The sequence below is a fragment of the Rattus norvegicus genome, chromosome 1 (genome assembly GCF_036323735.1).
Source record: "Rattus norvegicus strain BN/NHsdMcwi chromosome 1, GRCr8, whole genome shotgun sequence".
Classification (NCBI taxonomy): domain Eukaryota; kingdom Metazoa; phylum Chordata; class Mammalia; order Rodentia; family Muridae; genus Rattus; species Rattus norvegicus.
Window position 1 is genome coordinate 104077288 of NC_086019.1, and position 20086 is coordinate 104097373.

At 52.5% G+C, this 20086-nt stretch overlaps 2 protein-coding genes across 3 annotated transcripts in view; both read left to right on the forward strand.

The window, feature by feature from the left end:
* Positions 1 to 15544, forward strand: part of Lrrc4b (leucine rich repeat containing 4B) — a 34274-nt gene extending 18730 nt beyond the window's left edge. The window contains exon 3 of one of the 2 annotated variants that reach the window (XM_006229055.4): positions 13184 to 15262. In XM_006229055.4, coding sequence (XP_006229117.1) covers positions 13184 to 15010 — 1827 coding nt within the window. In that variant the 3' untranslated portion in view covers positions 15011 to 15262. Of the gene's footprint in view, positions 1 to 13183 lie in introns of both variants that reach the window. The other variant, NM_001271081.1, reaches the window with a different exon arrangement.
* A 2151-nt stretch (positions 15545 to 17695) lies between these two features.
* Aspdh (aspartate dehydrogenase domain containing) lies at positions 17696 to 19957 on the forward strand. The gene is made up of 7 exons (NM_001009643.2): positions 17696 to 17779; positions 18313 to 18457; positions 18692 to 18776; positions 18866 to 19015; positions 19094 to 19314; positions 19388 to 19542; positions 19848 to 19957. The coding sequence occupies exons 1-7, from the start codon at positions 17716 to 17718 to the stop codon at positions 19889 to 19891; spliced, it is 864 nt and encodes a 287-aa protein (NP_001009643.2). The 5' UTR covers positions 17696 to 17715; the 3' UTR covers positions 19892 to 19957.
* The last annotated feature ends 129 nt before the right edge of the window (positions 19958 to 20086 follow it).

A 20086-nucleotide genomic window follows, 5' to 3' on the forward strand; every position in this document is an offset into this window, starting at 1 on the left:
ACACCCCAGCCTCTCACTGGGGAATTCTAGGCAGGGGCTCTTCCACTGGGCCACGCCCCAGCCCCTCACTGGGGGATTCTAGGCAGGGTCTCTACCACTGAGCCACACCCCCAGCCCCTCACTGGGGAATTCTAGGCAGGGGCTCTCCCACTGAGCCCCACCCCCAGCCCCTCACTGGGGAATTCTAGGCAGGGGCTCTCCCACTGAGCCACACCCCCAGCCCCTCACTGGGGAATTCTAGGCAGGGGCTCTCCCACTGGGCCCCGTCTCCAGCCCTCTTTCACTTTTTATTTTGAGACAGGTTTTCACTGTTGTCCAGGCTGGCCTTGAACCTACTCTGTAACCTAGGCACGCTGTAAGCTTGTCATCCTCCTGCTTCTGGCCTTCTTGAGAATCTGAGATGTCAGGCCTGTACCACTAGATCTGGCTTAGTTTAGGGTTTCTGAAATAGATTCTCACTCTGCACCTCAAGCTGGCCTTGAACTCCATCTCCAAAGTGCTGAGACTACATACACACGTCACAGGCCTGGCTTGTGGTTTGACAAAAACATAGTATTCAGGTCATCAAGAAGGGACTAGTTAAACGGCTGGATGCCTCACTCTGGGGTGCTGTGCACTCAATACAAACAGCAGCAGAGGGGTTGGGGAGCTGGGCAGTAAGGCTCCATCCAAGAGTATTGCCTTGCCTTTGGTCCCAGCACCATGATATCTAGGATTAAAGAAAGACTGCTCACTTCTCAGTTGCAAGAGATGTTTGTGCTGCATCTTCCTGCTGGTCCAGATTCAACCCTTGTGATTTGTTCCTAGAAGTGGGCCTGCACTTCTAGCAGTGGAGCTCAAGATCAGAGAAAGACTACCCAGGGGTGTCATTTGAACACTGTCTGTGCCCTGTGCATACAGGCATGTGCACACACACACACACACACACACACACACACACACACACTCAACATGCCATCTTTAGAGACTACGCACACACAATATACCATCCTTAGAGACCACACACACATACACACACACACACACACACACACACACACACACACTATTGACAAAACTGTCTTGTCAACTTGTTTTCATGACTAGCCTTGCCCCACCACCATTCCCTGATGCATCCTCAGCACCCAGAGCGACAGTGGTGAGAAGTAGTCTCTCAGCAGACATCAGAGCAGATGGAAACCTGCCCAGAGCTCTGCCCTCTACTGAGCAAGGGCCTCTGTCCCCTCGGTGCCCTCTTGTGAGAACCTGCATGGCTGAGAGATTCCCACCACCTGTTCCCACAGCAGCTTACCCTGGGAGTGTCATGCAGGGGGTGGGGGCAGAAAGGACCACACTGGAAACCTGGGACTCTGAGTATTGGCAGGATCCTCTCTAACATGTGAGCACCATGGTTATGTATGTAGGCCTGTGGGATGAGTCTCAAACACAGCACAGGGACAGTAAGTGGTCCCCATAGGCTGGAAGAGGAATCTTCTCATTTGATTTTATTTAGATTGATTGCTAAGTCTGTGGTGGTGAGGGTGGAGTGCAGAACATTTTATTTTTCTTAAATGTGCAGTTGCCCACTGGTCCCCAGTTGTCCAAATGGGCTGGACTCCACAATCTAATAGAACATGTGTCCCCAGCGTTACTCTGGTCTGGTGACAGGCCACCAGGCCCTGGAGAAGTTGGGGTGTGGGAATCAGAGGGTAGATGACCACCCCTCCATCCCCTCCTCTTTTCTGGAAGCTTCTCCGCCTGCCTGGGCTCCTTACTGAAGCACCCTACCCCATTCCCTCCCCCTCCTGCCCACAACCACCCTCACTCTGCCTCTGCCTTTCTCCTCCTCCTGCTGCTGCTGCTATTGCTGTGTGTGTGTGTGTGTGTGTGTGTGTGTGTGTGTGTGTGTGTGTGTGTGTGTGCATGAATGCGTGTGGTCAGAGGTCCATCCTCTGTGTCATTCACTGGGAGATGTCCACCTCATTTTTGAGACAAGGAATCTCGAAGGCCTAAAACTCACCAAATCAGCTAAGCTGGCTACCCAGCCAGTCCCTGTCTCCATTTCTCTGTGCCAGGATCAATACTGTGAGCTATACACCTTGGGTGCTCTTCATGTGAGTGCTGGGCACTGAAGTTAGTCCTGTGTGTGCACTCATTCCCCAGGCCCTGCAGAGTGAGCTCCATGGATGACTTCTCCCAGGGAAAGGTCTTAGGGCCATGTATGCATTTATCAAGTGCAGCTGCCTCCACAGAGGCTCTGTGCGGTCCTCGACCATGACCACTTAGAAGGTTCAAAGACTTCCCATTTGAGGATGGCCTAAGCCCATGCTCCCTCTGCACAGCTATCGCTAGGGAAGGAATTTCCTCACACCCTCTCTGTGAATTCTACATAGGTATTTACAATGGGGGTCTCAAAGAAGATTGTGAGACACTTTGGAGTGTCCCATATATGACATTGAACTCTTAGTAAGGTATGGAGCTACAGAACTGACTAAGAAGGCTGAGGCAGGAGGATTGCCAGGAGTTTAAGGTCAATGTGGACTACATAGTAAGATTCCATTTCAATCAACTGATCAGTCAATTTTACTGGGCTTTCAAAACATAGGAGGAACTCTAAACGACTCCCCTGGGTTAATAAAACTTCACAGGGAGGGGGTTTGGAGACGCGCATCAGCTGTTAAGAGAACTTGCTGCTCTTGCAGAAGACCAGGGTTCAATTGCCAGCACCCACATATTGTCTGAGAACCTAACTTTGATGTCCTTTTCTGACCTCTGAGGGCACCAGACACACACGTGGTACAAATGCACACATGCAAGAAAATACACATGTGCAAAGATATGTTAATGTTTTTGAAGGATTGTTCTTGCAGAAGACGTACACTCAGGTCTGAACACCCAAACAGTGGCTCACAGCCACATGGAACTCTAACTCCAGAAGAATCTGACGTCCTCCTTTGGCCTTTGTGGACACTGGACACGTGTGATAAACATGCACACACGCCAGCAAAACACCATACACCTCATGATAAATCCCCTTCGCTGTTTTTGGTGTTGTTTGTTTGTTTGCTTGTTTGTTGAGACAGGATTTCTCTGTGTAGCCCTAGCTGCCCTGGAACTCGCTCTGTAGACCAGGCTGGCCTTGAACTCATAGAGATCTGCCTGACTGTGCCTCCGGAGTGCTGGGATTAAAAGCATGTGCTGCCACCACCACCCAGCTATAAATAAATGTTTTAAAGAACCATTTCACAAGGAACGCACAAAAATACTACCAATGCTTCTCTCTCAAGGTTGCTCTTCATGGGGAATTTAACTTCTCCACGATGTCTTGTTTCCTAAATGTCTGCTCACTGAGAGCCTCCAATCTGCAATCAGGTCAAGACCAGAAGTAGCAGATGCAAAGCCTGCTGTGGTGGCCGAGGCCTGGCAAAGCCTGCTGTGGTGGCCGAGGCCTGGCTTCATGGGTGCTCAGGAGGCTGGGACAGGAGGACAGCCTGGGAGACTCAGTAAAACCATTTCTCAATATAAACTGTAAAAACATGGTTGGGTATAGCTCAATACCACTGCCCCTGCCGAGAAACCCCAGTGAAGGCTGGGTGTGGCTCAAGGGTAGAGCCCCTGCTGTAGAAGGGAGCAGAGGCTCATGTCTGGTCTGCCGCTGCATGGGTGCCTCCTTCCCACACCTCTCTTTGAGGAGCCTGGGAAAGGGCCACACATCTGCCTCCTGCGACTGAGCTGTGTGCTGGGTTAGGGTTTTTCTTCTCCTCCATTCTCTCGTTTTTCTTCTTTGAGGTAGGACTTCATTTACCTCAGGCTGGCCCTGAACTCAGTGCATTGCAGAACACAGGCTTGAAATCTTGATCCTTCTGTCTCCACCTCCTGAAGGCTGGAATAACAAAAAAACACCACCACACTTACTTTATATAGTATGGGGGACGAGACGGCGTGAACACTTCACCAACTGACGTTTCCCAACTCCAACCCCTGACATTCTTTAGTGTGTGTGTGTGTGTGTGTGTGTGTATATATATATATATATATATATATATATATATATATAGTGTGTGTGTGTGTGTGTGTGTGCAGTGTGTATGGTGTATGTGTCTGTGGTGTGTTATGTGGTGTTGTGTGTGTGTGTGTTGTACAGTGTGTGTGTGGTGTGTATGTGGTGTGTGTTTGTGGTGTGTATGTGCTGTGTATGTGGTGTGTGTGTATATAGTGTGTATGGTGTATGTGTCTGTGGTGTGTTATGTGGTGTTGTGTGTGTGTGTGTGTTGTACAGTGTGTGTGTGGTGTGTATGTGGTGTGTGTTTGTGGTGTGTATGTGCTGTGTATGTGGTGTGTGTGTATATAGTGTGTATGGTGTATGTGTCTGTGGTGTGTTATGTGGTGTTGTGTGTGTGTGTTGTACAGTGTGTGTGTGGTGTGTATGTGGTGTGTGTTTGTGGTGTTTATGTGGTGTGCGTGTGGTGTGTATGTGGTGTGTGTGTATATAGCATGTGTGGTGTATGTGTCTGTGGTGTGTGTGGTGTGTATGTTGTACAGTGTGTGTGTGTGCTGTGTGTTGTACAGTGCGTGTATCTGTGGTTTGGTGTGTGTGTGGTGTGTAGGTGGTGTCTGTGTGGTGTGTATGTGGTGTGTGTGTGTGGTGTGTGTGTGGTGTGTGTGTAGTGTGTGTAGTGTATGTGCCTGTGGTTTGGTGTGTGTGTGGTGTGTATGTGGTGTGTGTGAGGGGGTGTTGTGTGTATGTCTCCTGTTTGTATGTGTGCTCATGCATGTGTGGAGGCCAGAGGACAGCTTCAGACACCATTTCTCAGGTAGTAGCCACATCCTGTGAGGAGTCTCAGCTGTCAGCCCAGGCTCCCTGGGCAGTGACCTCCAGGGCTCCCCAGCCTGACGTGAAGGAACAAACACCTGCCACCACACCTGGTTTCTTTTCTTTTCTTTCTTTCTTTTTTTTTAATGGATTCTGAGAATCAAACTCTGGCTCTCCTGCCACCTGGGCAAGCACTTTGCCAACTGTGTTCCATTTTATAGCCCAGGCTGGCCTGCAGCTTCCCATAACCCACTTGCACGGTGGGTCTACAACCCTAAGACAGCATGCCCTTCCTTTGAGCTCAGTTCCATCCCATCCATCCCATGCCCTGACCCTGTAAACCCTGTGACCAAGATGTTCTTCAAACACAGGCACCTTCCTCCTCCTGGGACACCTTCCTCACCAGCTCATCTACCTATCAGTCCCCATGTGCTGTGTCAGGGACATATAGGGTCCATTCTCAGCCTCACACTGCCAGACCTCCACTTCGTCCTGGGTGAAGTGAGGATCACAGGTCCCCTGTCAGAGCTACTCAAGTCTGGGGCTTGGGAGTAGGGTGTGGCCCAGTCAGAGAGTGCTTACCTACAGCAGGGCAGTGTTCATCCCCCAGCTTGGCATGAAACAGGGCCATGGTGGCCCATACCTTCCATTCCATCTCCCCTCGGGCAGCTGTCACCCTGAACACTTGAGACGGCTGTGTCTGCCTAAGGGCCACGCACTCCTCACTCTAGACTTAGGCCCTGAGACTCCACCTCTATGAATGAAGTCAAAGCCAGAGCCATCTTTCCCAGCCTGTGAATTCTCATGGTGAGGAGAGGAAGGAGGAGGGGACCCACTAGCCCTGCAAGCCCTTCCTCAGCACAGACAGAGCACCGAGGCCTGAGAGAGTGAGACACTGAGGGGTGGTGCCTTACTCAGGAAGTAGAATTCCGGCTCAACCTTTTCAGCACAGCTCCTCGTACTTCCTAGTTCATAGCAAGAGGGGAACCCCCAGGCCCTGGCCCCAAGGAAGGAAGGAAGGAAGGAAGGAAGGAAGGAAGGAAGGAAGGAAGGGAGACCAGTCCAATCCTGGGTGACATGGCCCCAGCCATGTGCTAACCACCAAAGAATCCTGTGGAAGAGGAAGGCACCTTATCAAAGGATAACAGATAAATTCAAGAAGTTGCCATTGAAACACCTGGGGTTTTGTTTTTGATTTTTGATGTGTGTGTGTTCTGTGGGTGCGTGTGTGTGTGTGTGTGTGTGTGTGTGTGTGTGTGTGTGTGTGTGGTATGTGTGTGTGTGTGGTATGTATTGTGGTATGTGTGTGTATGTGTGTGTGTGTGTGGTATGTATTGTGGTATGTGTGTTTGTGTGGATGCATGGTATGGATGTATGTAGATGTGTGGGTGAGGAAATATGTGTGTGTTTGCTGTGGGTGTATGTGTGGTGTTTGTGATGTGTGTGTATGGTATGTGTATATGTGTAAGTGTATGTATTTGTGGGGTGTGGGGGGGATGTGCAAGTGTCTGTGTGTGCATGTTGTCTGTGTGTGTGTGTGTGTGTGTGTGTGTGTGTAGTATGGTGTGGTGTATGTGTGTTGCATGGGCATACATGCATGTGTACAGGTCAGACAGAGGCTTCTGTATATCAGGTGTCTTCTGTCCCTCTCCACCATTTTTACCTGAAGTTCATTTATGTGACTGGATTGTTTGGCTATTCAACCCCATGGATCAGCCTGCATCCTCCTCCCCAGTGTTCGGGTTACAGATGCACCCAGATTCTTATGTGGGTTCTAAAGATCAAACTCAGGACATTGTGCTTTGCATGACCAATGCTCAACCGAGTCAGCCAGCTCTCCAGCCCAGTGTCCTTTAAACTTGAAAACAAAAATTTGTGTCACAAAAACTAAAACAACCATAACTCTTGCAAACTTGCTCAACTTTTTTTCCCTGCTTCATTACATTCAGGACGTATGAAAAACAATTTATCTTAATAGCATTAGGATGAACGGTCCACTTAATCATTTTCCTACCACAGTTAAATTTTTAATAAAGGATCTCCTGACAGCTTGTTTTCTTAAAAGCCCTAGCAGAACACAGTGTGATTCACTCAACTCCAGCCCTGGTTACAGACTGCAGCGAAGTGCCTGGTGCTCTGAGAAGTCAGGCTGCAGGAAGGGCCGGAGTCTCCACTAGGAACTCAGCTCTTGAAGGAACCAGGCAAGAACCAGCAGTTCCTAAAGGACTAAGGGGATAGATGTGGGTAGCTAGGGCCTGTCATTCCAGACTCCTGGGCCTTCCTTTCTCTTTTGTCACAGCAATGTTAGGCAAGAGGTGGAGGGCTCCCTGTTGCAAGAGCCCATCACCATGGTGTCTGTCAATAGTGTTAGGATTCGCTTGAGGAACAAAATTGATGGGATGGATGGATGGATGGATGGATGGATGGATGGATGGATGGATGAAAAAATGGATGGATGGATGGATGGATGGATGGATGGATGAAAAAATGGATGGATAGGTAGACAGACAGACAGACAGGATGGCTTACAGCCTATAGTCCAGCTAGTTCAATAATGGCTCTCTACCAATGGAAAATCCAAGAACCCAGGAGTTGTTCAGTCCATGAGACTGGATGCCTCAACTGTCTGTAGACACTGGAATTCTGAAGAAATAGACCTTAATGCTAGAGAAAAAATGGACTTGCCAGCAAGAGCAAGCAGGCAGAGAGAGCAAGCTGCCTCCTTCCAGGTCCTCTGTATAGACTATGCCATTCTGGGCTTTCCCTGGGGACAGATGTGGACAGGAGAGACTCAGTCCTGACTTCAAAGAGACCATAGTATGATAATTAATTACCCATTATGGTGTAATTGTGGAGCTCCCAGCCTCAGTGGAATGATGGACCTCAGTACCCAATACTATCTGAAACAGATGTCTGCCTCAGATGTCCTCTGAGGTCTTTCCATTTCAAATGATCTAAAGAGGAAAAGAGGAAAAATATCCCTCCGAGTTGTGCCCAGCCATTTTAGTTTTAGTTAATCCCAGGTATAGTCAAATTGACAACCAAGAACAGCCATCGTAGCAGCCTAGTGACTCTGACCCCAGCCTCGGAGGACATCTGGAGGGCTTCAGATGTATTGGGGTACTGAGGCCCATCACCCCAGCATGCTGGAAGTGCCACAATTACACCATTACCATGGGCTCTGTGAGGTTGGAAATGTGTCTTTCCTGTTCATATCTGTCCTGAGGGAAGAACCTCTCAGAACATCCTTCAAAGCCAGTGTGATGGTGCCTGTTTGGGGTTCCAGGGCAACCAGGGACGTATGGCAAACCCGTCTCAAAAAAAAAAAAAAAAAAAAAAAAAAACCTAAGAAAGAAGATAGTGTTTGTCTTAGTCAATGTTCTATTGCTATGAGGAGACACCATAACCAAGGCCTTTATAACTCTTATAAAGGAAAACATTCAGTTGGGGTGGCTTACAGTGTCAGGAATTTTAATCCATTATCATCATGACAGGGGAACATGGCAGCATGTGGGCAGACATGACTGGCGCTGAGAGTTGTACATCCTGCTGAGAGTTGTACAACTGATCAGCAGGCAACAGGGAGAGAGAGAGGAGACAGACAGACAGACAGACAGACCCTGAGCCTGACCTGAGCATTTGAAACCCCAAAGCCTATCCCCAGTGACATACTTTCTCCTACAAGGCCACACCTACTCAAGCAAGGCCACACCTCCTCCAACTAGGCCACACCTCCTCCAACTAGGCCACACCTCCTGATCCCTCCAGTAGTGCCACTCTCTAAAGACTAAGCCTTCAAGTACATGAGCCTATTGAGGTCCGTTCCTGTTCAAACCACCACAGTGTTTCAAGGGCAACCACTAGAGAAAAGAGGCTGTCTATAAATTCTAAAGCAGTAGAGGGTAAATGGAATCATAAGAAACCCAGTCCACAGGAGAGGTGGAAAAGGATAGGTGCAAGCATGGTAGAAGCAATTCCTGTGTGTTCACGGTTACAATAGGAGCAAATGAGTTAAGCTTTTTAACCAAAAGGCAGAGACTTTAGGGTAGGGTTGGAGTTGAGTTCCTGGAGTGATTGCCTATCATGCAAGAAGCCCTGAGTTCAATCCCCAGCCCTGTGCAAAGCACTCACTTATAATTCTAGCACTTGGGAGGTAGAGTTCAAGATCTTCCTTGGGCACACAGTACGTTTGATGACCTTGACTGACTTCTTGAACTCGTGGCAATCCTCCTGCCTCAGCTTCCCAAGTGCCGTCACTGGGCTTCACTCTCTGGCATTGTCACCCGTACTGAAAGATGAGCAGGCAGTCCCCAGCATCCCTGGTGCTGTCTAGCAAGGGTCTGTGTTGGTAACTTTTCTCCCCATTATAACAGAGTATCTGACCAAAGCAGCTTCAGGGAAGAAGATAGATCTTGACTCTTGACCCACAGTTCTCTGGGTCCACGTCAGTAAGGCATGGTGGCAGGAGGGGGAAACAGCTGGTCACAGTGCATCCAGTCCACAGGTGCTCAGCTCACTCTCCCTTTTATTTAGTCCAGAACTCCCCAGTCTGTAGGAGGGTGTCATCCACATTCAGGGTAGGTCTGTGAATCCAATCTAGAGGCCCCCTCACAGGCATGCCCAGAGTCTTGTCTCCTGAGTGATTCCCATTCCTGTTAACCGACTACATTCCACATCACGGTGCCTTACTCTCCCTGGCCTCGTCACCTTCAAACCTTCAGTGCCGAATGCTGTGCACGCAGACCTCATTGCCACGGTCTCCTCACAAGACTCACAGTCCAGATAGGAACATGGCATGTCAGACCAGCGACAGCCAGTGTGATGGGACCAGTAAAACTGTACGTGATAAGTGGGAACGTGAGGGATAGGTGAGCAAAGAGATACCAGAGATGGCTTTCCTGAGAGTTCCAAGGATGAAGAAGAAAGAGACCGTCTCAGGAGAGTGCCAAGAACTCAGAGTATGACCAGTGAAAGGGACCCGCATGTGTCCCTCATAAGACTGGATGAGAGAATGCAAAGACAGGAGGGTGTGTGTGTGTATGTGTGTGTGTGTGTGTGTCTGTCTGTCTGTCTGTCTGTCTGTCTGTGTCTGTGTGTCTGTGTCTGTGTGCACCTGCATACTGCTGACGTCACTGCAGTCAGAACTGCACCTTGGATAACTCTGGCCACCAACTGGAAAGGAAGACGTTGGGGAAAAAGCAGAAGTCAAAGTACAGGACAGGTATTGATCGTGATCTGCTGAGTGGAACATATAGAACCAAGTATTCCTGTGGGATTGCAGTCACGACTCATCTGACCACCAAACACAGAGCCTCACATATGACAGGCAGGTGCTCTGCCACTGAGCCACACCCCCAGCCCCTCACTGAAGGTTTCTAGACAAGGGTCCTACCTCTGAGCCATATCCCAGCTCCTTTCTGGGGGATGCTAGGCAGGGACTCTTATCACTGAGCCACACCCCCAGCCCCTCACTGGGAGATTCTAGGGAGATCCACCACCACTGAGCCACACTCCCAGCCCCTTGCTGGGTTAAACACATATTAGGGCCAAGCTTCGTTATTCCCTGGTCTCTAAGCCTGCCCTCTCTGGCACACCCACAGATGTGGGCTTTACTAATCTCTCAGCATTTCTCTATGTAATCAACCTAACAGGTTTAAACACCAATTGGGATTGATGATCCCAGCACACACCTGTATTCTCAGCTACTCGGGCGGCCAAAACAGGAGGCTTGGCTCCAAGGAGAGACCTACAAAGCAAGATCCTGTCTCAAACACCTCCAAAATTTAAAACTTAATTGTCTATAACTGTGTGCACATAGAAGTAGACTGAGAGCTGGACAGACGCCTGGACACTGACGAGTACTTTCTGCCCTTGCAGAGAACCTGGGTTCAGTTCCCAGCATCTCCTTCCAAGGGATTCAGTGCCCTCTTCTGGTCTCTGTGGTAACACACACACACACACACACACACACACACACACACACACACACACACACACACACACAGAGCGAGAGCGAGAGCGAGAGAGAGAGAGAGAGAGAGAGAGAGAGACATACAGACAAAATTAATCTTTTTCTAAAGAGGAAGAGAAAGGCTGAAAGGCTGACAGGGCTGCACTCCTGTATCTTTCAGACTTTCCTTGCTAAGCGTGTCTCCTTAGAAGGAGCGCAAATGATCCCCACCAACAGGAAAGAGGGGCTTGTGAACGCTTGTTCTGTTTGTGGTGGTTCTGACTTGGTATCAGTCCCATCAATGTGTCTTGAGGGACCCTCTTTCCTCTTCAGCCCCTTCTCTGTCCCTTATACTTGAAATCTCAATCCAGACTCCAGCCACCTAACCTACCACAGTGAGAGTTCCTGAGTTCTCTTCTTAAGGGCTATGGTATGGGTGGGGTTGAGACTCATAGCCCAGGGTGGCCTCCAACTCACAATAATCCCCCTGCCTCAGAGGGTGCTGGGATTAATTATGCTTGAGTCCCCCTGCTCTGTTTTCTCATCCCTCCTCCTCTCTTTCCCCTAAAACCACAACAGCTCCATGAATCATGAAGGTGCCTAGGCTGTTCACTGTCCTCATGAAATGTGCTTCTGGCTTAGCAGCACAAGTAAGGAGCTGGGGGGTGTGACTCTGTGATGGGATGAATCTGAGAGCCCTCTGGGCTCTGGGTTCCCCAGCACCAAGAAGAAGTGGGTGTCCCAGACAGGAGTTCTGATTTCAAAGGGGCTGATTTCAAACCCATTCTGCTGCAGAAGGGCAGCTCTCGTAAACCCAGAACCCAGACTCTGGTGGGTGACACACAGCCACATGGGCACCTCACACCCATGAGGGATACAACCAAGACATCCTCCAGAACAGGCAGCCCTGATCTGAGCATGGGAAGGATAGAGAAGGTAGTAGGCCGGTGCTCGGAGATGAGGGAATAGCAGACACACACAGGCTCGGAGGCAGGAGTGAGCCTGCCGTTCTGTGGAGCTCATCAGAACATTCAATAAGGAGGAAGGAAGAGGAAGGCTGTGGCTGTGGAGGATGAACTGCTTCAAGCCAGGACTGTGGCCCCTGAGGGGATCTTGAGCTAGGATGCAGTTGGTAGAGTGCCTGCCCGGAGTGCGGAAAGTCCAGGGTTGCAGCCCCCAGCACTGCTGCATAAATCACATGTTGGAGAGTAATCTCAACACTGGGTAGGTGGAAGCAAACGGGTTTGAAATTCAAATCATCCATGGCGACATGTGAATCCAAGGCCAGCCTTGGCTACATGAGACCCTGTCTCGATCATTTTTTTTTAAAGGTTTGTATGGGACATCACTGTCCCTGGTCATTTAGATATGCAGGTTGTTTGGGGTAGGAGGATATATTGTGGCAAGCTGTGAGTGGGGAAGTGTCAGGTTTGTGGGTCTAAACACCCTGGCAGGGGATGAGGAACGGGGGGTGGGGGCAGGGTGGAAGTGGAGGTAGGGATAGAGAGGAGGAGATACAGAGCTGCCTTCTGCAGGAGTTGCTGCGATGAAGGCTTTGGGTTCGTAAGCCAGGGCTCCTCCCCCTAGGGTGTCTGCCCTCAAAGCCCACAAGGGCCACAGTCACAATCCTGATGTGAAAAGAGGCTCAGGAAGCTCCGACAGCATGAGAGCATGTTGGTGGTCTCTTGTCAGCTAACTGCCTTCTGCTGCCCTCCCTTCCTGAGGGATCTCTGGACAATGGTCAGGTGACAGGTCCCGCAGCAAGGAAGCTGAGGAAGGGCTGGGAGAGGACTGCAGTGTTCATTACAACGGCAGCCTTGGTTTCTTTATCTGTCCATCAAAACAGCCAACAAGAGGGGGCAGGCCCACTCGGTCCAGCACCCTGCAAACCGGGTGGTGAGCCTCCTCTCCACCTTTCTGAACAGAGAAATGTCAGGACCGTTGAAGGGTGAATGATAGCTGCATATGGAAAGCATCATGGGCCACAGAAAAAGCACCAGTAAGTCAGGCATGAAGGCACAGGCCTGTCATTCCAGAGTCAGAAGCCTGCAGATCAAAAATTTGAGGCCAGTCTTGGGAGCTTAATGAAACCCTGTCTCCAAATACAAAGTAAAAAGACAGCAGGGGATGAAGGATAATGGTAGAACCCCTGCCTAGAATCCTCCAGTGAGGGGCTGGGGTGTGGCTCAGAGGTAGAGCCCCTGCCTAGAATCCTCCAGTGAAGGGCTGGGGGAGTGGCTCGGTGGTAGAGCCCCTGCCTAGAATCACCAGTGAAGGGCTGTATGTGGCTCAGTCATAGAGCCCCCGTCCAGCATATTAGAGGCCCAAGGTCTTGTCCTTAGCACCACATACTGATCTCTGAGTCTCATTCTCCTGCTGTGAACTGGAGAATCCTGCTGCTCCCAGGCTCATGAGGTGCATTGACACTGGTCTCCCCGCAGGTGATCCGCACTGACACATTCAAGCACCTCCGGCACCTGGAGATCCTGCAGCTGAGCAAGAATCTGGTGCGCAAGATCGAAGTGGGGGCGTTCAATGGGCTTCCCAGTCTCAACACACTGGAACTCTTCGACAACCGGCTGACCACAGTGCCCACACAGGCCTTTGAGTACTTGTCCAAGCTCCGGGAGCTGTGGCTGCGCAACAACCCCATCGAAAGCATCCCATCCTATGCCTTCAACCGTGTGCCCTCATTGCGCCGCCTGGACCTGGGCGAGCTGAAGCGTCTGGAGTACATATCGGAGGCGGCCTTCGAGGGGCTGGTGAACCTGCGCTACCTCAACCTGGGCATGTGCAACCTAAAGGACATCCCCAACCTCACAGCACTTGTGCGCCTGGAAGAGCTGGAGCTGTCGGGGAACCGGCTGGACCTAATTCGCCCCGGCTCCTTCCAGGGCCTCACCAGCCTGCGCAAGCTGTGGCTGATGCATGCCCAAGTGGCCACCATCGAGCGAAACGCCTTCGACGACCTCAAGTCGCTGGAGGAGCTGAACCTGTCCCACAACAACCTGATGTCGCTGCCGCACGACCTTTTCACACCCCTTCACCGCCTGGAGCGTGTCCACCTGAACCACAACCCCTGGCACTGCAACTGTGATGTGCTCTGGCTCAGCTGGTGGCTGAAGGAGACAGTGCCCAGCAATACCACATGCTGCGCACGCTGCCACGCGCCCGCCGGCCTCAAGGGCCGCTACATCGGTGAGCTGGACCAGTCGCACTTCACCTGCTATGCCCCAGTCATCGTGGAGCCACCCACAGACCTCAATGTCACCGAGGGCATGGCGGCCGAGCTCAAGTGCCGCACAGGTACATCCATGACCTCGGTCAACTGGCTGACACCTAACGGCACGCTCATGACACACGGTTCCTATCGTGTGCGCATTTCGGTACTGCACGATGGCACACTCAATTTCACTAATGTCACCGTGCAGGACACGGGCCAGTACACGTGCATGGTGACAAACTCTGCTGGCAACACCACTGCCTCGGCCACGCTTAACGTGTCGGCCGTGGACCCTGTGGCTGCCGGAGGGCCCGGTGGCGGGGGCCCAGGGGGTGGGGGCGGTGCAGGGGGTGCGGGCGGCTACACCTACTTCACCACGGTGACTGTGGAGACGCTGGAGACACAGCCGGGGGAGGAGGCCCAGCAGCCCCGAGGTACTGAGAAGGAGCCCCCGGGGCCCACGACTGATGGCGCGTGGGGTGGCGGCCGGCCTGACGCTGCAGCCCCGGCCTCAGCGTCCACCACGGCACCAGCCCCGCGCTCCTCGCGGCCCACAGAGAAGGCTTTCACGGTGCCCATCACGGACGTGACGGAGAACGCACTTAAGGACCTAGACGATGTCATGAAGACCACCAAAATCATCATCGGCTGCTTCGTGGCCATCACCTTTATGGCCGCCGTGATGCTGGTGGCCTTCTACAAGCTGCGCAAGCAGCACCAGCTGCACAAGCACCATGGGCCCACGCGCACTGTGGAGATCATCAACGTGGAGGACGAGCTGCCCGCCGCCTCCGCTGTGTCGGTGGCTGCGGCCGCTGCGGTGGCTGGAGGCGCGGGCGTGGGTGGGGACAGCCACCTGGCTCTTCCGGCGCTGGAGCGAGACCACCTCAACCACCACCACTACGTGGCGGCTGCCTTCAAGGCGCACTACGGCGGCAATCCAGGAGGCGGGTGCGGGGCCAAGGGCCCCGGCCTCAACTCCATCCACGAACCTCTGCTCTTCAAGAGCGGCTCCAAGGAGAACGTGCAAGAGACACAAATCTAAACTTAGGCGCGCGGGGACGCGGGGACGCAGGACGCCTGCCCGAGATGCTCCTGCTTACCCAGCAGCCCTGGCGGCGCCTGCCTGTCCTGCAATGGGAAAGGACCTGGAGATCAGGAGAGGTGGCCCCACCCTCCGCCTTGCCGTGTCCTCTGCCCACCTGCCCTGCCCGCCACCTTCCTGGGTTGAGGAGCTTCTTCGAGGGGTACCCTTTCCCCTCATCCCAACAACCCTTCTTTTATGGCTCTTTCTTTTTTCTTTATTTCTTTGTTTTTTCCCCCTTTTGCAGTTTGACGCCTGTCCGTCCCTCCTACTCCACCACCCTCAAAACACAAGAGACAGACAACTTCACCAGAGCCCAGGGGGCAACTCCGACAGTGTCCCCAACAGCGAGCTCCACTCGCGGCCCTGGCCGGCCCTACTCACCCCACAGACTCTTTTGATACTGAAGGGAGGTTTGCGTCAATCACTACCTGCTCTGTAATTACTTTAAAAAAAAAAAAAAAAACACGGAAAAAGTAAAAAAAAAAAAAAAAATTTTTTTTTTTTTGGTCATGAAAGTATTGAAGAGAAACAGAGCACAAAGCCCCTGAGGGTGGGACAAGGAGAGGATGGGCAGCCAGCGAAGCTGTCCTCTCAGGAGGGGATCGTGAATACTCCACAGCTCTGGGATTGTCCATCCCAGAGTCCAGAGAGGAACAGGCTCACCCAGCACACAGCAGCAGGTCCCAGCTACCCAGGAATGTACTGGGGGCACAGTAGCTGTCCTTCTATGTGTCTCCATCCCCATCTCTGGCTGTCATTCCTTTCTAACTCTGGTGCCTCCCCCATCACACGCACACAGCACACAACCCAAGCTGGAAGGAACCTGGGACTGCAAAGCTCCAGGGTATCATGGAACAACAGAACTGTGCGATATTAGGGTTCTGAGTGCTCTAAGTCCAAGACCACATGCTAGCAGGGCTGGGCTCCCTCTGAAGCTTGGGCAGGAAAGTTACACCCCAGCTTCTCCTGGTGCTCCATGCATGCTTCCCCAGAAAAGGGATGGCATCATGTTGTTCAGCAGCAGAACCTCTCCTAACCAGACCATCTGCAGGCATGGCTGTCCAGGAAGGCCACCAGTGACAGTCTGAAGGTCAGGGCAGCCACAAAACTTTCCGGGTGACACTATTGAGCAAGTGGTTGTGTCCCCACAAGAGTCCCCTCCATTTCACACACATCCCTGGCTACTCAGGAGACAAAGTTTGTACAAGGGAGGTACACAGAATAAACAGGTCTGGACCACATGAGGAACACTATAAGCAGACCAGGGTACATGGAGGGCAGAGTCACCTACAGGTCTGCAATTACAAAGGAGAAAAATGTACAGCCAGGCCAGGACCAGTGCTAGAGTGGGGACATTAGTGACATCTTAGAGTGGCCCATGTGTCCAAGGTTTAACCTCCAGAAAGCTAAAGTTGCCTGGGAGGTCTTAGAAGGCCTAGGGAGACAGAGAGATAGCCAGAGTCAGGAACACAGCACATGGACTCCTGGGCTGGCCTAATGCAGCCTGCCTGTCATCCACACAGCAGACCTAGACCCTTTGTGGACACAGAGGCCCCAGGGTGCACACCTCTACCAGAGATGGGCGAGCAGAGCCTCCCTTCCAACTCCTTGCACATTGTGTTCCTGCCCTTTTCCCTATCCCCACCTCTTCCTGACGTTTCTAACTGCCCCCAACCCTGCATCTTCTCTCTCCCTCCCCAGTGCAAGGTGGATTCTTTATCTGTGACAATTGTCAGGCTCTGGCCCTGTCTCCTTCCCCATCCGGCTCCTCTCTGTTGATGGAGTCTGGGACAGAGCTGTTGCGCATGCACTTTAGGCTCTCCATCTTTTCTGCTTTCTCTGCAACCATCTCGGCTAGGATCCTGGTTACCATGGCAACACTGCGGCTGAACCAGGTGGCAATGGGGGCAGGGAGCTGGCCTGCTGCAGCCTGCCATGTCCCATGCCAGGCCTGCCAGCCAGTGGCTGGGCTCATCCTAGGGACACTTAGCGACTCCCCCACCCACGCATGTCCCTTCCTCATGGATGGGATAGGAGGCAGGAGAGGGGGCAGGGGACCAGGATACAGATAGGCAGGAGATTGTGGCCTCAAGGTGGGATGAATGGTGAACAGTTAAGGTGAGCTCAAGGGCAATTAGACATTGGAGTGAGGGAGGGGACTCCAGCCAAGACTGAGGGGCATGGAGGACTGGGAAAGACAGGACACGGGTGGAACATGCAGGAACACATACATTCCAGCCAGACCTTTCCACTTAGACTTTAGAGGAGAAAGGAAAGATGAGAGGTCTGTAAGGGGCCTGGTGGAAGATCTAAGTTCCTGTCCCCAATTCTTCCCCTATCCCAAGCAAAATGCAGTCTCCATGACAACCTGCTGGCCAGCCTGAGGAAGGGGGATTGCAAAGGGAACTTTCTACCTCGGCAGGCATGGGAGAGTGTGGGCTTTACAGGAGGCAGTGGGGTAGTAAGCACACAGGGCCACACAAGGCTTCCAAGCCACCATGCCAGCCAGCACAGGAGGGCAAAGGGCTCAAAAAGGACACACATCCCCATTCTGCTCCCTCCTCAGTGGACAGAGTCAGGGTCAAAGTCCAAAGATCATTCACTGCTCAGGCCTGGTAAAGGGGCCAGCAAGCACAGCAGATCCCCACAGCAGGATAAAGGCCATGGACGCTAGTATGGTCCCTCGAGTTCCTCACAAGGTGGGGGTGGTGGGCTATGGCCGCCTCGGTAAGAGCTAGCCTGGGGCCTCCTTCTATGCCCCTGTTCCTAAAGTTCTAGAAACATCTCTGCTCCCACATATCTTTCACCCCAGCCTGCCAGCCTAGCCTGCCTTCTGCCCACTCATTGGGCCTCCCTCCCTCCCTCCTTCTTCTCTCTGCCTCCCTCCCTCCCTCCCTTCTTTCCTCCTTCTCCCTCTCTCTCCCATTTCTGCCTTTCCTCTTGCTCTCATCTGTGTGCGTGCATGTGTGCGTGCGTGTGTGTGTGTGTGTGTGTGTGTGTGTGTGTGTGTGGTATTTGTCTTCTAGGTCTCTGTCTCTGTTTCTGTGTCTCTGTGTGTATGTGGTGGTGGGGGTGAATCTGTATCTCCCCAGCTCTCTAGGTTTCTATGTATTCTGTCTATGTGTCTGTCCATCTCTCCTCTCTGGGCTTCTGTGTATTCTGTATGTCTCTTTCTGGGTCTCTGTTCCCCCACTCCATCTCCCTGACTTGGGGAGTCTCTGTCCTTTTCTTGGGTCTCTCTAGCCCTCCCTTCTCTGCAGGACAGTCCCTTGTGTCCCGCCTTCTGGCTCAGGGATCAGAACTGGGCCTAGAACTTGTTTTTGTGTGGAACCGTGACCCTGGACGAATGGCAGGGAGTGTGCCCCCTGCCCTGCAGCTCGAAGACCTCACTACACTTGAGGAAAGGTCAGTGGCCCACAGAAGGAGCCTTCCCAAAGCTGCTTCTGCCTCTCTGTGTCATATAACTCTTTGACCCTTTCTGAGTCTCAGTGCACATACAAATAAACTAGAATGCACCCACCATCCCACGTCCCTTCCAAGTCAGGATGAGCACTGATGTTCCTGCAAACCCTGAGGAGCCTAGGAGACGGGAGACCTGATTCTTCTCCAGGCCCTCCCCCTCCATGTCTTTCTTCCCAGGCACCCTGACCTTGTGGTAGAAGTGGCCCATCCAAAAATAATCCATGAATCTGGGGTACAAATCCTCCGTCATGCAAACCTTCTGGTGAGCCTCCTCACCCCTCAGTGAGTCCCTCCCTGTGCTGGCTGCATCCCACCCTCCAGCAGTGATCTGGATCTTGGCCTTGTCCCAAGGTGGGATCCCCCTCAGCTCTCGCTGACCAGACCACAGAGCGGCAGCTCCTGGAGGCTTCAAACCACTGGGGCCACACGGTGTTTGTGGCCCGAGGGGCCCTGTGGGGTTGTGAAGACATCAGCAGATTGGATGCAGCCGGAGGCCTCCAGGTGAGAACCATCTGGGCTGCAACCAGAGGGAACATGTAGGAGTCTCTCTCACTCTTCTGACCCTGCCATTGCTTCCAGAGCCTTCGAGTCACCATGGCCACACATCCTGATGGCTTCCGGCTGGAGGGACCCCTGGCTGCCGCACATAGTAGTGGGCCCCGCACAGTGCTCTATGAGGGCCCTGTGCGTGGGCTCTGCCCCTTGGCCCCCCGAAACTCCAACACCATGGCAGCCGCTGCCCTGGCCGCTCCCAGTCTAGGCTTTGATCGTGTCATTGGGGTGCTTGTGGCTGACCTTAGGTGAGCAAAGGGAGTAGGTGGCATAGCTGTGTACACTCAGGATGAACTGACTGCTCTTCTCTGCTGACTGCAGCCTCACCGACATGCATGTGGTGGATGTGGAGCTGACAGGCCCCCCAGGGCCCACAGGCCGCAGCTTTGCCGTGCACACCCACAGAGAGAACCCAGCCCAGCCTGGCGCTGTCACTGGCTCCGCTACTGTTACAGCCTTCTGGCACAGCTTACTGGGTGCGGCCAGGCCCCTCCAACGGTCCCTTGGCGTTTGTGCTCTGCAGAACTCACGTGTTGGGTGTCCCACCCCAGTTTTCTGTCTTTGCCCATCCTTAGTTCTCACTCCCAGGCTTTATGAGCCTCTCTTTCCCCGCCCCGCTTTTTCTCAGCGTCTGGGTCCCCCTCTAGGTCTCTCTACCCACAAGGTACATCTCTGAGTATCCTCTTTGGGTTGTACCACATTACCATTTTCAAAACCCACGTTCACCATGGCCACCTGCATGTGTCTGTGTTGTCATCCTAGTTTTTCATTCTCCCCACAGGCTGCTGTCAGCTTCCCTCCAGACCTGGGATCCGCCTCTGCTGAGTTTCCTCCCCTACCCTTGCTGTCACCTTGACTACTATGGGTCCCAGTAAACATCAGAATTCTGCCCGCTGTTCTCTTTGGCCTCTTTGGTTCCTTGTCCCCACCTCCATGTCGTCACGCTTCGGCTACACACCGTGTATGACGCCATAGCAGCAGCGTGTGAGCTCATACACAAACCAGCCCCCTGAAAGCTAT